The sequence below is a fragment of the Thalassophryne amazonica genome, chromosome 20, assembly GCF_902500255.1.
Source record: "Thalassophryne amazonica chromosome 20, fThaAma1.1, whole genome shotgun sequence".
In the NCBI taxonomy this organism is placed as follows: domain Eukaryota; kingdom Metazoa; phylum Chordata; class Actinopteri; order Batrachoidiformes; family Batrachoididae; genus Thalassophryne; species Thalassophryne amazonica.
Window position 1 is genome coordinate 21,529,350 of NC_047122.1, and position 19,963 is coordinate 21,549,312.

Genomic DNA, 19,963 nt, shown 5'->3' on the forward strand with positions numbered 1-19,963 from the left:
ATACCCAGCTTTATCTATCCATGAAGCCAGAGGACACACACCAATTAGCTAAACTGTAGGATTGTCTTACAGACATAAAGACATGGATGACCTCTAATTTCCTGCTTTTAAACTCAGATAAAACTGAAGTTATTGTACTTGGCCCCACAAATCTTAGAAACATGGTGTCTAACCAGATCCTTACTCTGGATGGCATTACCCTGACCTCTAGTAATACTGTGAGAAATCTTGGAGTCATTTTTGATCAGGATATGTCATTCAAAGCGCATATTAAACAAATATGTAGGACTGCTTTTTTGCATTTACGCAATATCTCTAAAATCAGAAAGGTCTTGTCTCAGAGTGATGCTGAAAACTAATTCATGCATTTATTTCCTCTAGGCTGGACTATTGTAATTCATTATTATCAGGTTGTCCTAAAAGTTCCCTAAAAAGCCTTCAGTTAATTCAAAATGCTGCAGCTAGAGTACTGACGGGGACTAGAAGGAGAGAGCATATCTCACCCATATTGGCCTCTCTTCATTGGCTTCCTGTTAATTCTAGAATAGAATTAAAATTCTTCTTCTTACTTATAAGGTTTTGAATAATCAGGTCCCATCTATCTTAGGGACCTCGTAGTACCATATCACCCCAATAGAGCGCTTCGCTCTCAGACTGCAGGCTTACTTGTAGTTCCTAGGGTTTGTAAGAGTAGAATGGGAGGCAGAGCCTTCAGCTTTCAGGCTCCTCTCCTGTGGAACCAGCTCCCAATTCAGATCAGGGAGACAGACACCCTCTCTACTTTTAAGATTAGGCTTAAAACTTTCCTTTTTGCTAAAGCTTATAGTTAGGGCTGGATCAGGTGACCCTGAACCATCCCTTAGTTATGCTGCTATAGACGTAGACTGCTGGGGGGTTCCCATGATGCACTGTTTCTTTCTCTTTTTGCTCTGTATGCACCACTCTGCATTTAATCATTAGTGATCGATCTCTGCTCCCCTCCACAGCATGTCTTTTTCCTGGTTCTCTCCCTCAGCCCCAACCAGTCCCAGCAGAAGACTGCCCCTCCCTGAGCCTGGTTCTGCTGGAGGTTTCTTCCTGTTAAAAGGGAGTTTTTCCTTCCCACTGTAGCCAAGTGCTTGCTCACAGGGGGTCGTTTTGACCGTTGGGGTTTTACATAATTATTGTATGGCCTTGCCTTACAATATAAAGCGCCTTGGGGCAACTGTCTGTTGTGATTTGGCGCTATATAAAAAAATTGATTGATTGATTGATATATATATATATATATATATATATATATATATACTCCATGCCAATTTGGTACACGTTTTATGCCAGATGCCCTTCCTCGCACAACTCTACAGTACATGGAGAAATGTGGCAGGGGTGGGGTTTGAACCACCAACCTTCTGCACTGAAACCAAGCACACTAGCCACTTGGCTACCACCCCTGCATCATAAACTATATAATTGAATTTGAAGAGTTACAACATAATTATTATTTTTGGGCTGTGTTAAAAACAGGAGGGGATGATCTCATTCACTCATTGACTACAATTTACAGGGTACAGTGGGGTAAAAAGTATTTAGTCAATCCCTGATTGTGCAAGTTCTCCTACTTAGAAAGATGAGAGAGGTCTGTAATTTTCATCATAGGTACACTTCAACTATGAGAGACAAAATGAGAAAAACAAATCCTAGAAATCACATTGTAGGATTTTTAAAGAATTTATTTGCAAATTATGGTGGAAAATAAGTATTTGGTCAATAACAAAAGTTCATCTCAATACGTTGTAACATAATCTTTGTTGGCAATGACAGAGGTCAAACATTTCCTGTAAGTCTTCACCAGGTTTTCACACACTGTAGCTGGTATTTTGGCCCATTCCTCCATGAAGATCTCCTCTAGAGCAGTGATATTTTGGGGCTGTTATGGGCTTGAGGTCTGGAGACTGGCTTGGCCACTCCAGGACCTTGAAATGCTTTTTACAGAGCCACTCCTTTGTTGCCCGAGCAGTGTGTTTGGGATCATTGTCATGCTGGAAGACCCAGCCACGTTGCATCTTCAATGCTCTCACTGATGGAAGGTTTTGGCTTAAAATCTCACGATACATGGCCCCGTTCATTCTTCCCTTAACACAGATCAGTCATGCTGTCCCCTTTGCAGAAAAACAGCCCCAAAGCATGATGTTTCCACCCCCATGCTTCACAGCAGGTATGGTGTTCTTGGAATGCAACTCAGCAGTCTTCTTCCTCCAAACACAATGAGTTGGGTTTTTACCAAAAAGTTCTATTTTGGTTTCATCTAACCACATGATATTCTCCCAATCCTCTTCTGGATCATCCATATACTCTCTGGCAAACTTCAGACAGGCCTGGACATGTACTGGCTTAAGTAGCGGGATATGCCTGGCACTGCAGGATTTGAGACCCTCTGTGCGTAGTGTGGAGCCTTTGTTACTTTGGTCCCAGCTCTCTGTAGGTCATTCATCAGGTCCCTCCGTGTAGTTCTGGGATTTTTGTTCACCATTCTCATGATCATTTTGACTCCACGGGATGACATCTTGCATGGGGCCCCAGATCGATGGAGATTATCAATGGTCTTGTATGTCTTCCATTTTCTTACAATTGCTCCCACAGTTGATTTATTCACACCAACCTGCTTAGATTCACTCTTCACAGCCTGGTGCACATCTACAATTTTCTTCCTGGTGTCCTTCAACACCTCTTTGGTCTTGGCCATGGTTGAGTTTGGAGTCTGACTGTTTGAGGCTGTGGGCAGGTGTCTTTTATGCAGATAACGAGTTCCAACAGGTGCCATTAATACAGGTAACAAGTGGGGGACAGACAAGCTTCTTAAAGAAGTTGTTACAGGTCTGTGAGAGCCAGAAATCTTGCTTGTTTGTGGGTGACCAAATATTTATTTTCCAACATAATTTACAAATAAATTCTTTAAAAATCCTACAGTGTGATTTCCTGGATTTTTTTTCCTCATTTTGGTCTCCCATAGTTGAAGTGTACCTATGATCAAATCAAATCAATTTTATTTATATAGCGCCAAATCACAACAAACAGTTGCCCCAAGGCGCTTTATATTGTAAGGCAAAGCCATACAATAATTACGGAAAAACCCCAACAGTCAAAACAACCCCCTGTGAGCAAGCACTTGGCGACAGTGGGAAGGAAAAACTCCCTTTTAACAGGAAGAAACCTCCAGCAGAACCAGGCTCAGGGAGGGGCAGTCTTCTGCTGGGACTGGTTGGGGCTGAGGGAGAGAACCAGGAAAAGACATGCTGTGGAGGGGAGCAGAGATCAATCACTAATGATTAAATGCAGAGTGGTGCATACAGAGCAAAAAGAGAAAGAAACACTCAGTGCATCATGGGAACCCCCCAGCAGTCTATAGCACCATAACTAAGGGATGGTTCAGGGTCACCTGATCCAGCCCTAACTATAAGCTTTAGCAAAAAGGAAAGTTTTAAGCTTAGGCTTAAAGTAGAGAGGGGTGTCTGTCTCCCTGATCCAAATTGGGAGCTGGTTCCAGAGGAGAGGAGCCTGAAAGCTGAAGGCTCTGCCTCCCATTCTACTCTTATAAACCCTAGGAACTACAAGTAAGCCTGCAGTCTGAGAGCTCTATTGGGGTAATATGGTATTATGAGGTCCCTAAGATAAGATGGGACCTGATTATTCAAACCTTATAAGTAAGAAGAAGAAGTTTAAATTCTATTCTAGAATTAACAGGAAGCCAATGAAGAGAGGCCAATATGGGTGAGATATGCTCTCTCCTTCTAGTCCCTGTCAGTACTCTAGCTGCAGCATTTTGAATTAACTGAAGGCTTTTCAGGGAACTTTTAGGACAACCTGATAATAATGAATTACAATAGTCCAGCCTAGAGGAAATAAATGCATGAATTAGTTTTTCAGCATCACTCTGAGACAGACCTTTCTAATTTTAGAGATATTGCGCAAATGCAAAAAAGCAGTCCTACATATTTGTTTAATATGCTCATTGAATGACATATCCTGATCAAAACGACTCCAAGATTTCTCACAGTATTACTAGAGGTCAGGGTAATGCCATCCAGAGTAAGGATCTGGTTAGACACCATGTTTCTAAGATTTGTGGGGCCAAGTACAATACTTCAGTTTATCTGAGTTTAAAGCAGGAAATTAGAGGTCATCCATGTCTTATGTCTGTAAGACAATCCTACAGTTTAGCTAATTGGTGTGTGTCCTCTGGCTTCATGGATAGATAAAGCTGGGTATCATCTGCGTAACAATGAAAATGTAAGCAATGCCGTCTAATAATACTGCCTAAGGGAAGCATGTATAAAGTGAATAAAATTGGTCCTAGCACAGAACCTTGTGGAACAACATAATTAACCTTAATGATGAAAATTACAGACCTCTCTCATCTTTGTAAGGGACCGACTAAATTTTTTTACCCCATTGTACATAACCAGACTTTTGCCGATCCTTGGAAATAAGTGATAAATTCTTGTTTATGATTTTCAATAAGCTAATGCAGTGCCTGTAGGAAGATTGTATTCTGATAGAAAATTTTGAGTTTAAGTAGATTTCTCAGGTCGTATGAGGCTGTGTTTGAAGGTGAGATGCAGAAAGAAGTGGACTTATGCTATATTATATTATTATTTGAATATAGTATGTCCTATTGTTTTAAAAATCAGTATTATCAATTATATGAAAATAAGATTCCTATTTTGTTGGAAGAGACAGACAAAATTAAACAAAACATTTAAAAAATTTGATTCAGCAAATCCTCAGTACCGCCAACTCCTGAACACAGTTTATTTAAACTTGAACTCACAGCAAATATAAGATTTAATTCTGCTCATGTACTCAGTAAAACATTGTGCAGATAGTGGGAAATTTGTTGGTGTTAACAAAAAACGGACTTTCGCTAACGTCTCCTCAGTGTTGTCAAGTTAAACTCAGTCACAAGGAACACTGACAGCATGCATTTCACAGTAAAAGTATTTGCTGGGATGCTGGCATTAAATGTTTTATTGTGAAATGGTGTGAGCAACATGAACTATCTAATGTTGGTTAACTTTGCGACCAGTAACATCAGTGAGCAACTCCATCTTGGAAGTATGAATGTTACTCACACACACACACACACACACACACACACACACACACACACACACACACACACACACACACACACACACACACACACACACACACACACACTCATCTTCAACCGCTTAGTTCAATGAAGGATTGCGGGGGGCTGGAGCCTATCCCAGCAGTCATAGAGGTCAAGGCGGGGTACACCCTGGACAGAACACCAGTCTGTCACAAGGCCACATGTAGACAAACATTCACATCTACGGTCAATTTAAATATAAACAGTTTGATTGGTTATGAGCAGACATACACACAAATATTTCAAATAGAATTTTTTAAGTGATGTTTTGGACTTTGTTTTTTTTTTTAGTAAAAATTGTAAGGGTTTTTTTTCCCATTGAACAACATTAAAGACACAAATGTTGACTCAAACAATCCAGCATGCAGAGTAATGTTATTATGCTCATTATTATACAGAATTCATACTTTCAAAAATGTGGATATTTTTAAACACAGCAATTACTAAACAGTGGCTAGTTTACAGTTAGAGTAAAAACATAATTAAAACAGCATTAATGTTGTTTGTTTGTTTTAGCCAAACACATTCACACCCACACCCACACCTATGGACAATTTAACCCTCTGGGGCTGACACCATCGTATACAATGGCTAAGACCAAGCTTTACTAAATTATAAATAACTTTTTAATGATATGAGATAGAAACTTCCTTTTTTTTTTTTTTTTTTTTTTTTTTTTTTGCTGAAAAGTTAACTCCGCGGACTTTCAAGCCAGCCATCAGCCATCTTTGCACTCCTCATAGAAGCTGTGTGATGACGTGTGCAATGTGAGTGTCCAATCAGAATTGGCTCACCGTCACATGGTTTTCCAAAATCCAAGCATAGGGCAGATTCACCTCACGTGAAAAGCCAAAGATTGTTTACAGGAGTGATATGTTACTAGTTGGCCCATTTGAATAGCCCCCTGGGTGCTCCAGTGAGTACATCCAGTGCGCCCTGTGCCATTACACACAGCGATCACTGAAAGCAGACAGAGAGCCTCTGATGACAATCTCACGTGCTCAAACAAAGAGTGTGTATCAGGATAGCTCCACTAGTTTGCATATGAATGTTACTGGATAACTCTGACAAAAAAAAAACCCACAAAGACCATTTTGTATTTTTTGTTTAAAATGTGCATTTGGGTTTATTGTTTGAAAGTTTTTGTTGTACAGTCTTTCACACAAGACCTCAAATTACCTTTATAAAGTGTCAAAACAGTTGTTTATTATAGTTTGGTGTGTGTTTGAATAAATGTGTGTGGAAAATTATTTTCCGCTTTACTTTTTCCTTCCTTATTTTTGGTTGTAAACCTTTATTACACTTATAAAACAAAACAAAAGCATATATATTATGAAAGCAAAGGTTGTCCTGAAAAAAGAACATAAAACTTGATTGTGGGATGCAGGGAGAGCTGTTAACAGCAATAAGGAAACATTTATGCCAGGCGAGTGAACTGTCCAAAAAATGCCGTGGGACCCCAGAGGGTTAAAGTTTCCGCACCCAGAGGGAACCCACACAAACACGGGGAGAACATGCAAACTCCACACAGAAAAAGCCACAAGTGGGAATTGAATCCACTACCTTCTCGATGTGAGGCAACAGTGCTAACCACTAAGTCCACCGTGCTGCGTTAATCAAAATAAATATTTTGAAAATTAATTCCCAAACTTTTCATAATATAGGATGCACATCATCATGTCATGCACAAGCCATATCCAAAAGCTGAGGTCGATCTGACAAATAGAGAGACACGTGAGCCACATTCTCGTACACACACAAGACGCTTTTTGTTTTTTCAGTAGATAAATAAAAACCTGCCAGAACAGCAACACTTGACTCTGGCTAATGATCAAATAGGTTATATACAATCCATCCCAAAAGACATCTAAAAAACAATTTACATTGATCACTTTTGCGGTCACATGGTTCCATCAAACCAATTCCAACTTTTGGATAGCTGCATACTTTCTTTGGGATCAACTTTAAGATCAGCTCTGAGCTATCAGCTTCCAAAAAGTCAGTCCCCAGACTGATAGGTTTTGAATTTCAACCCATTTCTGATCATGTCTGGTGTGTTTTTAAGAATTTTTTTGTTTGTTTGCTTGTTTGTTTGCATTGCTACTCCAGCTGACTGTGCCAAATCAGGGTGTGGGTGTTCCAGAAGCTGGCTGCAGAGCCAGAACTGCCTCAGAAGGTCCGAGCTGCAGTGATGCTCTGCAGTGTGTAAAATTCTCAGCTTGGTCCTGTCCTCTTGTGAGCGGAGGTTAAATCATTGCAGGGGTGGAGGGCGGGCATGTGTCCCCATAACTAAGATGATTTCTTCTGAAAGCAGGGAAAATGGCCTGTTCTCACACCACCTGCAAATCATTCCAGGAACATTGTTTCAGGAGTGGACTCAATTTTTGGAGAGAAATGTCTGGATAAGATGAAACATTGTGCAGTTTCATGTTGTGAAATGATTGTTTGGCAAAACTCTGACATCCTTTTTTTTTTTTTTTTTTTTTTGCTGCCAATCAAATTTGAACCTTTCACAGCAGGAGCGCCTGCTTTAATTAAAATTAAATATAAATTAAAATTTAATCTTGTACAGTGGGAATGCAGCAGTGTGATGTCACATGAAGCCTCATTTTTTTGTTTGTTTTTGCAAAAGCTGGCAGCCCAGAGGAAAGGTGATTGTGTTAAAATGCTGCATCTGTCACATTCTGTTTTATTCACACAATGACAGAAGAGGATTTCTTTTTTGCTTTGCCCCTGTTGCTTTGTGTGCTCTGCAGAAACTGGATCCTCCCTGCGTGCACGCACCTCTCTGCACAATTGTTTTTGTGTACAAAGCTTTTTGAGAAACCACAGTACTGCTCCGGTTGATTTAGTGCTTTGTTTGGTTTAATGGTGTCAAAATCAACACTCTGACAAGCTTCTCCAAAAGTCTCATCAATATTTAACGATCACCGCTCCCTGTTGTCTGCATTTAGAACTGACATGGTGACATGAGCAACAAGAGGTGGAAGCAAACCGCCTCCGGGAATTTCACAGCAGGTGACAGAGAAAAAGAATATATATGTATTACACCCCCCCCCCCCCCCCCCCCCAAAAAAAAAAAAAAATAAAGGTCAGGTTGTGTGAAGCTATAACAGTTAGTGTTCATGGAATCTCACTGAATAAAAGATGCACCAAAATGCATCAATTGCACTGCAGACACATTTAAATGCTCCATATTTGTGGCATCATGTCACAAGTATTTGTATTAAACTGATGTTTCTTCAGCACGGATCAGAATGTGGACATGTTACAGTTTTACATTTGTTTCTCTATATTTTGTTTTTACTATAAAGATGAAATGCCTGCGGTTTATCTTATTGTCTCACTTTAAATTAAATCTCATCTGTTAAAAAACAATATGTTTTACAGAGTACAAAACCCACATACAATGCATCCGGAAAGTATTCACAGTGCTTCACTTTTTCCAACACGTTTTCCACATTTTATGTTACAGCCTTATTCCAAAACAGAGTAACTTCTTTTTTTTTCCGCTCAAAATTCTACTCACAACACCCCATAATGACATGATTTTTTTTTTTTGCAAACTTATTAAACATATAAAACTAAGAAATCATGTGAACATAAGTATTCACACCCTTTGTTCACCCTTTTGTCTGACTCAACAACTCAAGTAACATCAGCAAGAAATAAAATGTATTTTATTGCAACAGGTGAAGAATCCTAGTGTTATGTGCACGGAGTCTGAGTTATTGCCTGTTCTGGCTGAGTAAAGTGTGGAGCAATTATGCCTCATCATATGCAGAACATTAACCATCTTTGCAAGATATATTTTAGACAAAAGAATGCAATCATGTATAATTCATAAGGCAAATTCTGCAGTTGTTCTACACTGTCAGTGTGCCAGATGTGCCATATGTTTTGCAAATGCAAGCATGCTTGGGCACTAGAAAATAAAGGAATTAAAAAAGTATGACCCTACTTTTGTAATTCCTTTATTTTCTAGTGCCCAACCAGACAGCTGCAGGTAAAACATGCACATGAAGAGAATTAAAGTCAATCAATCAGTCAGTCAGTCAACATTTGTTTCTATAGCCTGTTACAGCAGCCAGGCGTTGTCCAAAGGGCTTTACAGTAAAATCAAAGATGAAGAATTCACAAAAATAAAACAAACATGCAACAGAGTTAACCCTCTGGGGCTGATGCCGTCGTATAAGATGGCTGAGACCAAGCTTTACTAAATTATAAATAACTTTTTAATGATATGAGATAGAAACTTACTTTTTTTTGCTGAAAAGTTAACTCCGCGGAGTTTCGAGCCAGCCATTGGCCATCTTTGTACTCCTCATAGAAGCTGTGTGATGACATGCGTAATGTGAGTGTCCAATCGGAATTGGTTCACCGTCACATGGTTTTCCAAAATCCAATCGTAGGGCAGATTTACCTCATGTGGTAAACCAAAGATCATTTTTAGGAGTGATGTGTTACTAGTTGGCCCGTTTGAATAGCCATCTGGCTTTTTGCTCCAATGGCCCTGCGCCATTATGCACAGTGATCAGTGAAAGTGAGCAGACGGAGGGTCTCTGATGACAATCTCACGTGCTCAAACACAGATTGTGTGAGTTTTAGAGATGCTCTACTTCTCATTACCTGTGAATGTTATTGAATAAGCCTGTGGCGAGCTCTCTCGCTCCAGCGTAAAGCACTGTTTACCGTATCAATGGAGTGAGGGAGGAGGGGCCGCTCCTCAGAGTGTAAATGGCCCAAAGTCTGAAAGCTGCTTTCAGAGCAGGACAGAACACTCCAAAACACAGTAGAAGTAGAAGTTTGTGATGTGACCTTTGTGTAATAGCAGACAGAAATTGCTTTGAGATGAAGACAAACAAAACGCATAGACCATTTTGTATATATTTTTCAAAATGTGCATTTGTGTTTACTGATTGAACCTTTTTGCTGTACAGTCTTTCACACAAGAGCCCAAATTACCTTTATAAAGTGTCAAAACACTTGTTTATTATAGTTTACTGTGTGTTTTGAATAAATGTGTGTGGAAAATTATTTTCCGCTTTACTTTCTTATCCTTTCTTATCCTTTCTTATTTCTGATTGTAAACCTTTATTACACTTATAAAACACAACTATAGCATATATATTCTGAAAGTACAGGTTGTCCTGAAAAAAGAGACATAAAACTTGATTGTGGAATGCAGGGAGAGCTGTTAACAGCGATAATAATAATAATAAAAAATTATGCCAGGCGAGTGAACTGTCCAAAAAATGCCCTTGGACCCCAGAGGGTTAAAGAGGCACATAACAACAAAACATGTCACAGCACCACCAGGTGTTAAAAGCCAGTTTAAATCTTACATCTTACATCTTGAGCTTTGTTTTAAAAAAGTGCTCAGTCAGAAATAGCACATAAGCCAGAAGGTAACTTTTTCTGGAGTTTGGGTTCAGCTCCCGCAAAAGCATGAATATCCCAGAGTTTGTATTCTGTCATCGGAACATCTAAGTAAAGTAACCAGACGCCCGTAATGTGCTACTGTAAGTGTGAAGATTTAAAATTTCAGACAAGTAGGAAGGTGCAAGGCTGTTAATAGCTTTAAAAAACAAACACTAAAAATCTTAAAATTGTGTGCATTATGTATACATCCATTCCTGTTCAGTTGTTAACACACTGAGAAGTGTCCTTTCCCTGATGCACGGATGACTGTGGTAAGCTTCCTCCTCCTGCTAACCTGTTCTGTTGATTTGTTGTTGTTTTTGGTTTTATTTTCATGATACAAAAACCTAGATTAGCAATACATTTTCTTTTTCCCTACCCCAATCGAGGGGTGGTCATTCTATTGTACCTGCAAGGGATGTGTTTTAACATTTGCTTCTCCAAATAAACAAAGAATTTGAAAAAAAAAAATCTTAAAATCAATTCTACTGGAAGCCAGTGGAGTGAGTAAAGTTCAAGTGTAATTTGCTCACATCTGGAAATGTTCGTTAAAAAAGAAGCAACGGCATTTAACATGTTGGAGGCGTGCAAGACATGACTGGTTAACTTCAGTATGAAGTGCATTACAGTAATCAAGTCTGCAGCTGATGAAAGCACGAATGGCCACCTCAAGAACACGTCTACTGAGAAAAGGGCTTCACTTTACTTTTTTTAAGGATTACTTTTTCTCATCCCAAATTAGACCATTGATAAATTTGTGTAATCAAGACTACCAGGCCAGGTGAAAACACATTGAAATGTCACTCATTAAGGACCCCCCAATCCAGGCAGTATTGGGTAATAAAGACCTGGGCAATTGCTTAAACAAACTGCAAAATCCATGGACAAAATTTCAGATTAAAATCTGGAACTCTGTTAAAGATATATATAAACTACATGACAAGTTAGGAATAATTAGATGGTGCGCCTACGACCCTGACTTTAAACCGAATCAACTGGACTCTAGATTTAAATGCTGGATAATCAAGGGAATAACAACATTTCATTCGATAACAAATAAAGGACAATTTAAAAGTTTTGAGACTGAAAAGGGAACACTCTCTGGAAAAGCAAGACTTTTACAGATATTTACAATTACGTAATTATTTTAACCAGGTGATTAGAAATTTTACAGTGGACCCTGATGATCCAATACTAAGAGGTATTACGTGCTTATTCATCAGAACGAGGCAAGGGTATGATATCAAGATTATATAAGAGCTTTATGAATAAAAAATCTTATTCTACAGATTATATTAAAGATAAATGGGAGAAGGAATGTAATTTTGAAATTTCGAGAGAGGAATGGGACAGTTACTGTGAGTTTCAATGGAAATGCACCAACTCACATACATGGAGAGAATTTGCATGGAAATGTCTAATCAGATTCTTAGTGACCCCCAAGCAGAAAGTTCACTTTGCAGGAGGAGACCCATTGTGTTGGAGGTTGTGCGGGAGCCAGGATGCTCATCACTGGCATATATTTTGGGAATGTCCAGCAATTTTAAGTTTTTGGTTTGAGATACACAAAATATTAGAAAACATGTTCCATATAAAAATACCATTTCATTTCAAAACACTTATTATGGGAAAAGTTAACTTCCTCACAAGCCAATTCAACAAATACTTATTTGGTGTTTTGATTTCTGCCGGCAAGAAAACTATCACCCGACACTGGCTACATCCCGACCCCCCCACAATAGAGGAATGGACAGATATTGTTAATGAAATTTATATAATGGAAAAGATTACTTTCTCACTCCATCTACAAATGAATAAATTCACAAGGTCATGGTCAAAATGGGTCTCCTATGTACGAAAGGTATAGGCACATCCTACAGACTTAATGAATTAAATCATCTCTTCCCTCTCTGCCCTTTAACATCATTGGCTAATTTTCGTTGGTTTAAAAAGGATTGTTTGGTTTTGTATGAGGTCTATTAGAAAAGTATCCGACCTTATTATTTTTTTCAAAAACCATATGGATTTGAATCACGTGTGATTGCGTCAGACAAGCTTGAACCCGCACATCTGTCTCAATGTGCCGAAAAAGTGCTGATGTCCACGTCTTTTCACAATTCCTGTGCTAGTCAGATGACGTCCCGGATAAAACACAGCGTCCAGTTTGGAAATGAATGGCACATTCCACTGTTACAGGAGTTTTTGTCATGGAAAGAGGAGCAGAGGCTTTGCGCGTCGAGGCGGTGCCGCATGGCACACAGCAATGCCATGATGATGCCTCACGGGACATGTTCTGGCATGTCCAGGCACATCCACAATTTCTCAGATAATCACTCGATGGAAAAACCACCGACAGCTGTCTGAACGCCATCTCAAAGCCGTCCCGTGAGACCAAAATGGAGGTGGTTTTGTCTCGCTCCAGTAGCGAATCCATCGTGATGCGCGAAGCCTCCGCTCGGCTTTCCATGACAAAATCTCTTGTTAAAAGTGAAATCTGCTGGAAAATGGTTGATGTCCAGCTCTTGTGATAACCAGAGAAATGGCACACGATGGTCACGGATCCAGACAGCCATCTGTTTAGAAATGAAATGGTTGTTCAGCCTGTCGATGGCGGCTTTGGAGCGCGGCGCGCCCCACAAATAAGCATTTGTCAGAATTTCCTCAAGTGATTTTCTGACATATTGCTACTTATGAAGAAGTGATTGAAGTTAGGTAGATGCATGTGTGCAGTTTCAAGTGTATTGCAAAGAAAGAAAGAATGTTTTCTAGATCTCTTGACATTGAGCTTCCTTTTTCAACACTTTTTAAATCATCAAGTTTAGAGGTTTATGGACTCTTTCCTAACAAGAGCTGTTTTTATTGGCATCTCCAGCTGCTGCAAAGGTTTCTTTTATACAACAGGTGCAACTGTTTAAGTCAGAGTAGCTTTCTCTTGGTTCCTCGTTATCATGCTCGGCAGCTTGCTGGTCTAATTACAATCTTTTATCTTTTTGCCCAGGGGATGTACAGTTGCTGCCAATTTGAGGATGAGACGGCACCAGGAGGGAGAAAAAGCTCTTTACCACAGTACCACACTGTGACTACCATGCCCAGTGTGCCCCAACAACATCTTGTTACCGCCACAGTAAACAACACAACTGCCATCGCCATGGCACAGCACCAACCGCAGCAGAAGCATTATCAGCAACAGCAGCAGCAGGGGCAGGCCTACACCACCATTCTGCCTGGATCACTTCCCACTGCAAGCCATTCAGCCATGGCTCTGGGGCCCTCAAACAGTCCTTTACTGGAAGGTCCCATGCCGTGCTCCACCTTTCTGCCACGCCATGACCGGCGGCTGGCAGTGGTCGACCGGTGGAACAGGCCAAAGCCAGAGAAAGTCATGAGTGCAGGCAGTGGTGGAGGCGTGGGTGTTGGGGGAATTGCAGGAGGGATTACTGAACTCCAGGCACAACCACAGTTCCAGCAGAACCTTGGACAGCACTGGAATTTGCAAGGAGGAATTGTAGGGGGTGTAATGGGAGGTGACATGGGACTGGATGAGTACAAGCGCTACTATGGGCCTATAGATCCAGAGGGACTAGGAACCAACTCAGAACAACAAGTAGGAGGCCCCCAGCAGACTCCAAAAACAAATCCAAGAGGTCAAAAGGCCTCAGGAATGCAACGGATGCCTCCGAAAGGCTCCCAACAAGGCCAAGGACATTTAATACTCAAGCCTCCTCCACCAATCCCATCTTCCCCACATCGAAGACCTTCATTCTGGAGAAGAGGAAGCCTAGCACAGGCAAGAAGAAAAGGTTCAGGAGGGCCCCTATATGAGAACATACTCCCCTTGGGAAGGCGAGGTGGTGGAAGGTATGGAGCAAGTGATGGACGGCGAGGACGCCGGCCTCCTCCACCACCTCCATTGCCTGTCCCTCTCTCCTCCCCTACACACACCCCAACGACTCCCTCCTCCCCATGCCATTTCTACTCCGCTTGTTCTAGTGCCTCCTCATCCTCCTCTTCCTCCTCATCATCCTCATCCTCCTCTTCAACCTCTGTCTCACTCTCTCGATCCAATTCTGTCTCTTCTTGCTCCAGTGACAGCTCTTATAACTCCTCGCTGAGTTTCCGGTATCGAGCAGGAGACCGGGAGTTCATGGTGGAAGATGACTATGAGTCAGACCTGCTGACAGAGGAGTCCAGCCTTCTTCTGGGGTCACGAAGGAAGATTCGTTCTCGCCGCATGTCATCACGCTCACTGCCTTGCAGCCCTCCCCCACCACCTATCCCTCCTCGTAAACCACGCCCCCAAAGAGATTATGGAAGAGACAGGACAAGTAGCCAGCTTGCTCAACTACAGGAGTGGTGGGCATCATGGGGAGACAGAGAGCGAAGAAAGAGAGGTACAACAAGCCGGGGAGATGGTTTGGGGGTGGGGAGAGAGGAAAAGAGGCACCACAAAGAGAAGGACCGTGAGAGGAAAAGAAGGAAGAAAGGACGAAAGAAAAAGAAAAGGGAGGAGCGGGAGAGGGAAAGGGAGCGAAAACGACGTAAAGCAAAGAAGAAGAGGAAGAAAGAGGATAAGATGAGGAAGCGAGAGCGAAAGAGGTCAGAACAGGAGGGAGGAGATACTGAGAAAAGAGAAGAACTCAAAGCAGGGACACCCGACTACCCATCATACCCACCCATGAGGCGAGAGTCATTTCGGAAAAAGAGTGAAAGCTCAGTCAGAAGTTATGGATGGAACATCCCAGGTGATGATGAGAGGAAGGAACGAGATGAGAAAGAGAGGGATGATGGGGAAGACCGATGCAAAGAAAGGCGCCATAGGCGAAGAAATAGCAAGCACTTTCATGGTTCCACGAGTAAGCCTTTAACATCGGTAAAGTTCTGGGGAGGAGGCAACACATCCTGTGACACCATTCCGTCTGCCTTGCTGCCTTTGCTACCTGTTTGCTCCAAAAGAAGGAAAAGTAAAACCTCTGAGAGAGATGGTTTAGCAGTGGAAGGAGAGAGGAGGCCACTGCTGGGACGAAACAGAAGAGGGAAGATGCATTCCAAGGAAGGCTTGGCCTTCCATGAGTGGGAGACCGAAGTTGATGATGAAGAAGATGATTCCGAGCAGGAACAAAGGAAAATAGAACAAGGGAAGAGGTGCGGAGGAGGGAGGACATTGTCAGATGAAGAGCAGGAACATGATAAAGTTGCAGGGATATACTCGGATGATGACGGCTCTTCAGGCGAGTTTGGAAAGTTTGAGAGGTACTGGGAGGACCATGAAGGCCGGGCAGTTGGGGGTATTGGAGGAGGAGGTTGGTTTTTCAGCACCTACCCATCCAGGGATAAAGCTGGTAGCATCAATAGTAGAGATGACCTGTTTGTAGAACGAGGAGAGCGGTGGGGAACAGGAGAAAGTGGATGGGGCTCTGGTGGAGGTGGTCGTGCAGATGCAGGAGAAAGACGGTACGGATCAGGCTCACACTGGCCGTTGCCTCCTTTTACACCTCCACCTCCTCGGCGTTACTGGTCGGTAGACAAACTCCACATACAGGATGAGAAGAAAAGTAAGCGCAAGAAGGACAAGGGGCGAGGTCCTGCAGCTTGCACCTCCTGCCATTCACCCCACCACCACACTCACTCCTCTAAATGGGCCCGCGTAACTTCTCGAAGCCAAGAAGAACTGTACCACCACTGCCAGAGTTTCAGTGGTCCCCTGAACCCCAAACATGATTCTTCTTCATCCTCCAAACCTGATCGCTCACAGAATCCATCCAAATCTGGCAGCCAGTCAAACCTTAGTATCCAGCGGACACAGAGAACAGAGAGGGATCGAGATCGAGGAAGACAACCATCTCCACCTCAAACCCTCATTCCAAACATGCCCTCTCCACTCCCTGCACTTCCAGCTCCCCCATCTTCATCTCACCCCGTCCATGTCCCTCCACCTACCTCCTCCTCTTCTGTGTCGTCTCCATCTGTAGTTTCATCCGCCCCAGGGGCATCCCAGTCAACTTCTATGGCTTCGGCAAGTGCCAAACTGCAATACCAGAGACTGCGTTCTGTGCCCCAGCCCCAGAGGTTCTCTCAGTCTCCCCACTTACCACTCAAAGCCAAGAGTCTCTGCTCAAGGAGGGGCTCAGCCCATTTCTCCAGCGTGGAGAGTGAGGTGTGAAGTACAACACAAGGTCCAAAGACGCAGGACTGCTAAGCAGGGGATCTTGATCTAAATCTGCTTGGAAACAAAGGTATTATGGCAGCCAAATCAGTATAGCCTACCCTCTGAGCCCTTCATAAAACTGCACAAACAAACCAGAAAGCCAAATGAATCCCATTGTGTAGGTCAAAGGAAGACACAAGCAAGCTATGTTCTTATTTCTCAGTGTTTGAAAGACTACAACATAGCATGTATGAACTGGGTTAACCAGTATGCCAAATGGACATGAAATATTTAAAGTAGTATAACTGAAGAGATTCCTTTGCTATAGACAGTAAAGGGCTTTGGATGTTGAAGCAGTAGAGATTTTTTTGCATTCAGAGGATTCTCAAAGCTTACTGAGGGCTCAGGAACTTTATAGTACTGTATACCTGTTGCTCTTGGAAGCCTTTAACAATGAACGGTGTTCTTGAAAAAGAAACCCTTAAACAAACCTCTTACCCCTACGTTCCTTTTTCCTTAAACTGTTTACACCCCCGCAGAACTGTGACGGCCACCTGAGGCACCTTTGTTGTGTATGACCAATACCTTCTTAGGGGGAGGCGAGGTGATAAACACTTTATCTTCTCTGTGATATCATGTATCTAATATTGGTCTTCTTTTTTGTTCACTCCAGTGTAGCCACACCTGGTTCCGTTAGCCTCCTCCGCCTCTTTATTTTCCTCAGCTTTGCCTCCATTTTGACCTTATTTGCATGTCGATCTTCTCCTCATCTCTCTTGTCAATCTCTTCTCCTGTCGTCCCATCTTGGCTCCTCTCCTCAATGTGATTATTCTGTGCGTCTGTGTTTTTCTGTGTTTGTATTCTTGACAACAGGGTAAGTCAACTGTGACTGATATTTTACTGGCTTAATGAAAAGCTGAGTGCCAAACTTAAGTAGAGCTCGAAATCAGTATGTACCACATTCGCTGCCGTGTTTCTCGTCTCTTGCAGAGCATTGCCCATAAAAATGTACACGCCAACACAGGAATAGGCACACCTAAGACTGAGACTATTTCTTGAGCAATACATTATTCATTCTACACATCTTGTTTTATACTTCCAAATGGTTGTTTTGCTAAGATGTGATGTTGCTCTTACGGTGGTATTCTATATATCAAGACAAATTAATACAATGTAAGCACTGTGCGATACTACTCAAGCTTGGGTGCACACAAAACAGTTTCTCAACTGTCTATGACATTGGAGGTGGTGTCCGTTCCCTGCTGTATTCAGCTGAATGTAAAGTCAGCCACTCATCGGTGCGCTGCAACAATTCAGACACTCACAAATGGAAATTGTAGCATTTCAGAGGGTTAGAGAATAGAAAAAGAGAAAGGAGTTGACAGTCCATCATTGGCTCAAGCTTGCCAAGACTGTCAAAACTACCTTGATTTTAAACTGGCTTAATCTCTGTGTTTGATTTGTGCAGTTGGTGGTCCAGTTGGACCACTGGGTCCAATTGACTCTGACTGCACATGTTCACCTTAAAGCTAGGGGTCCTGGCTTGCTTCCATTCACTTGGATATGTCCACAGTAGGCTATTGCTACGCCATTCTATGAAGGCCCCACACACTGTGTGATTCTTGACTTTCATCTTCTGACTAAAGATGTTAGTAGAGTGGCAGATTAAAAGGAATCCAGTTGCCAAACTTGGAGCATAATCTAAACTGGGGGTAGGTTATCGTACAGCATTGTCTTGAGCCATGATATACAAAAGCTTCTTTATGACCGTCCTAATCAGGTAGAAATTCGAGATGCATCCTTATACTGCCATAGGTCACTTGTACACACAAGCTGTGGGAGAAAGTTGACATAAGTTGCAGCCTCGTCCAACTGGTTACTTGATATGACCATAAAGTCTATCAGTTTTTCCGTTGTAGTACAAATGGTCATAATCATACAATGTGAGGGGCCTTTTAGGACAAGATGACATAGTGTTGCAGGGAAATATATTCTCATAGCCTTATGCTAAGTGCTCCTGCCATATACCATGCGCAAAGGTGTGCATTTTATTCATTTTAGCTTGGCTTAACTAATGCTACCAAGATGGTGAAGATGTATACGGTAACTTTTGACCGACATGAAATGATTGCAAGTGCCATAACAATGTCAATGAACGTGCCTATGTATGCTAGCGGATTTAATGGTTTGAGAGTGACACAATAGCGCCTCCTGTGTCATACCATTTGTTGAATCAATCCTTCACTTTATCACATGTAACCGAGAGTTGTAGCTTTTCGTTCCTGTCTGATTTATTGCCAAGCTGACACCAGCACTTCCTGTCCGATGTCAAGCGCTTAGTCCAAGCAGCCAGTTCATCCATCAGCGTTAGAAGTTAGCTTCAGGACTTGGATGTTGGACATCAGCGAAGATTTAGTGGAGAAGCTCGAGCTGACGGCACATCGCTGTTGAGCCATTTTTCACATAATGGTCTGGTCAGCTCGTGTTTGCCTGGAACTGCATCTGAGCCATAATTTACTTCTTCAGCAAATGAAAACAAAATGAGATTTTAAGTTTTTAACATTAAAGTGTGTAAGGTTTGTCTGCTTATCTTTGGGGAAAAAACTTGTGGAGATGAGTAGCAAGATTATTGTGATATTTCACAAAATTGTTTTTCATGTCAGGTCCACTATAATGACAAATGTTTTGTTTCTTAAAAACACAATATTCCCTGATTTGTAGAAAACAAAAAGTAGGAACATTTTAAAGGACTTTTGGAATGTTTAGTCCCATGATGCTTTGCTACATTTACTTTTAAACACCAGCCAGAGCATACATTCTCAAAGACTTTGACCTGACTTTGGCAACAAAATTTAACTTGGGCCTCATAAATTAGCTGTGCAACTTGCATTAGCTTGAATAATTCTTAATTTTATAATTGACGTTAATTCAGTAACATGCTAGCAAAGCATTATGTTCAGGGCTACATTCATGAATAACGTTAATTCAGTAACATGTTAGCAAAGTATTATGCTCATGGCTACATCTGTGAATAACGTTATTTGAGTAACATGTTAGGAAAGCCTCACGTTCAGAGCTACATTCATGAATAACATTGATTCAGCAATATATTAGAAATGCCTTATGTTTATGATGACCTTCATGAAAACATGTTAGCAAGGCATTACGGCCATGGCTACATTCATTAAGAATGTTGATTCAGTGTGTGTACCATTGTATTTAATCCACTGTATATTATACCA

The 19,963-nt window shown here is 41.6% G+C and overlaps 1 protein-coding gene across 1 annotated transcript in view; it reads left to right on the top strand.

Moving 5' to 3' along the window:
* grin2da (glutamate receptor, ionotropic, N-methyl D-aspartate 2D, a) overlaps positions 1-17,898 on the top strand; it is a 568,510-nt gene extending 550,612 nt beyond the window's left edge. The window contains exon 19 of the mRNA XM_034160100.1: positions 13,575-17,898. Coding sequence (XP_034015991.1) covers positions 13,575-16,736 — 3,162 coding nt within the window. The 3' untranslated portion in view covers positions 16,737-17,898. The remainder of the gene's footprint in view (positions 1-13,574) is intronic.
* Positions 17,899-19,963: the final 2,065 nt, after the last annotated feature.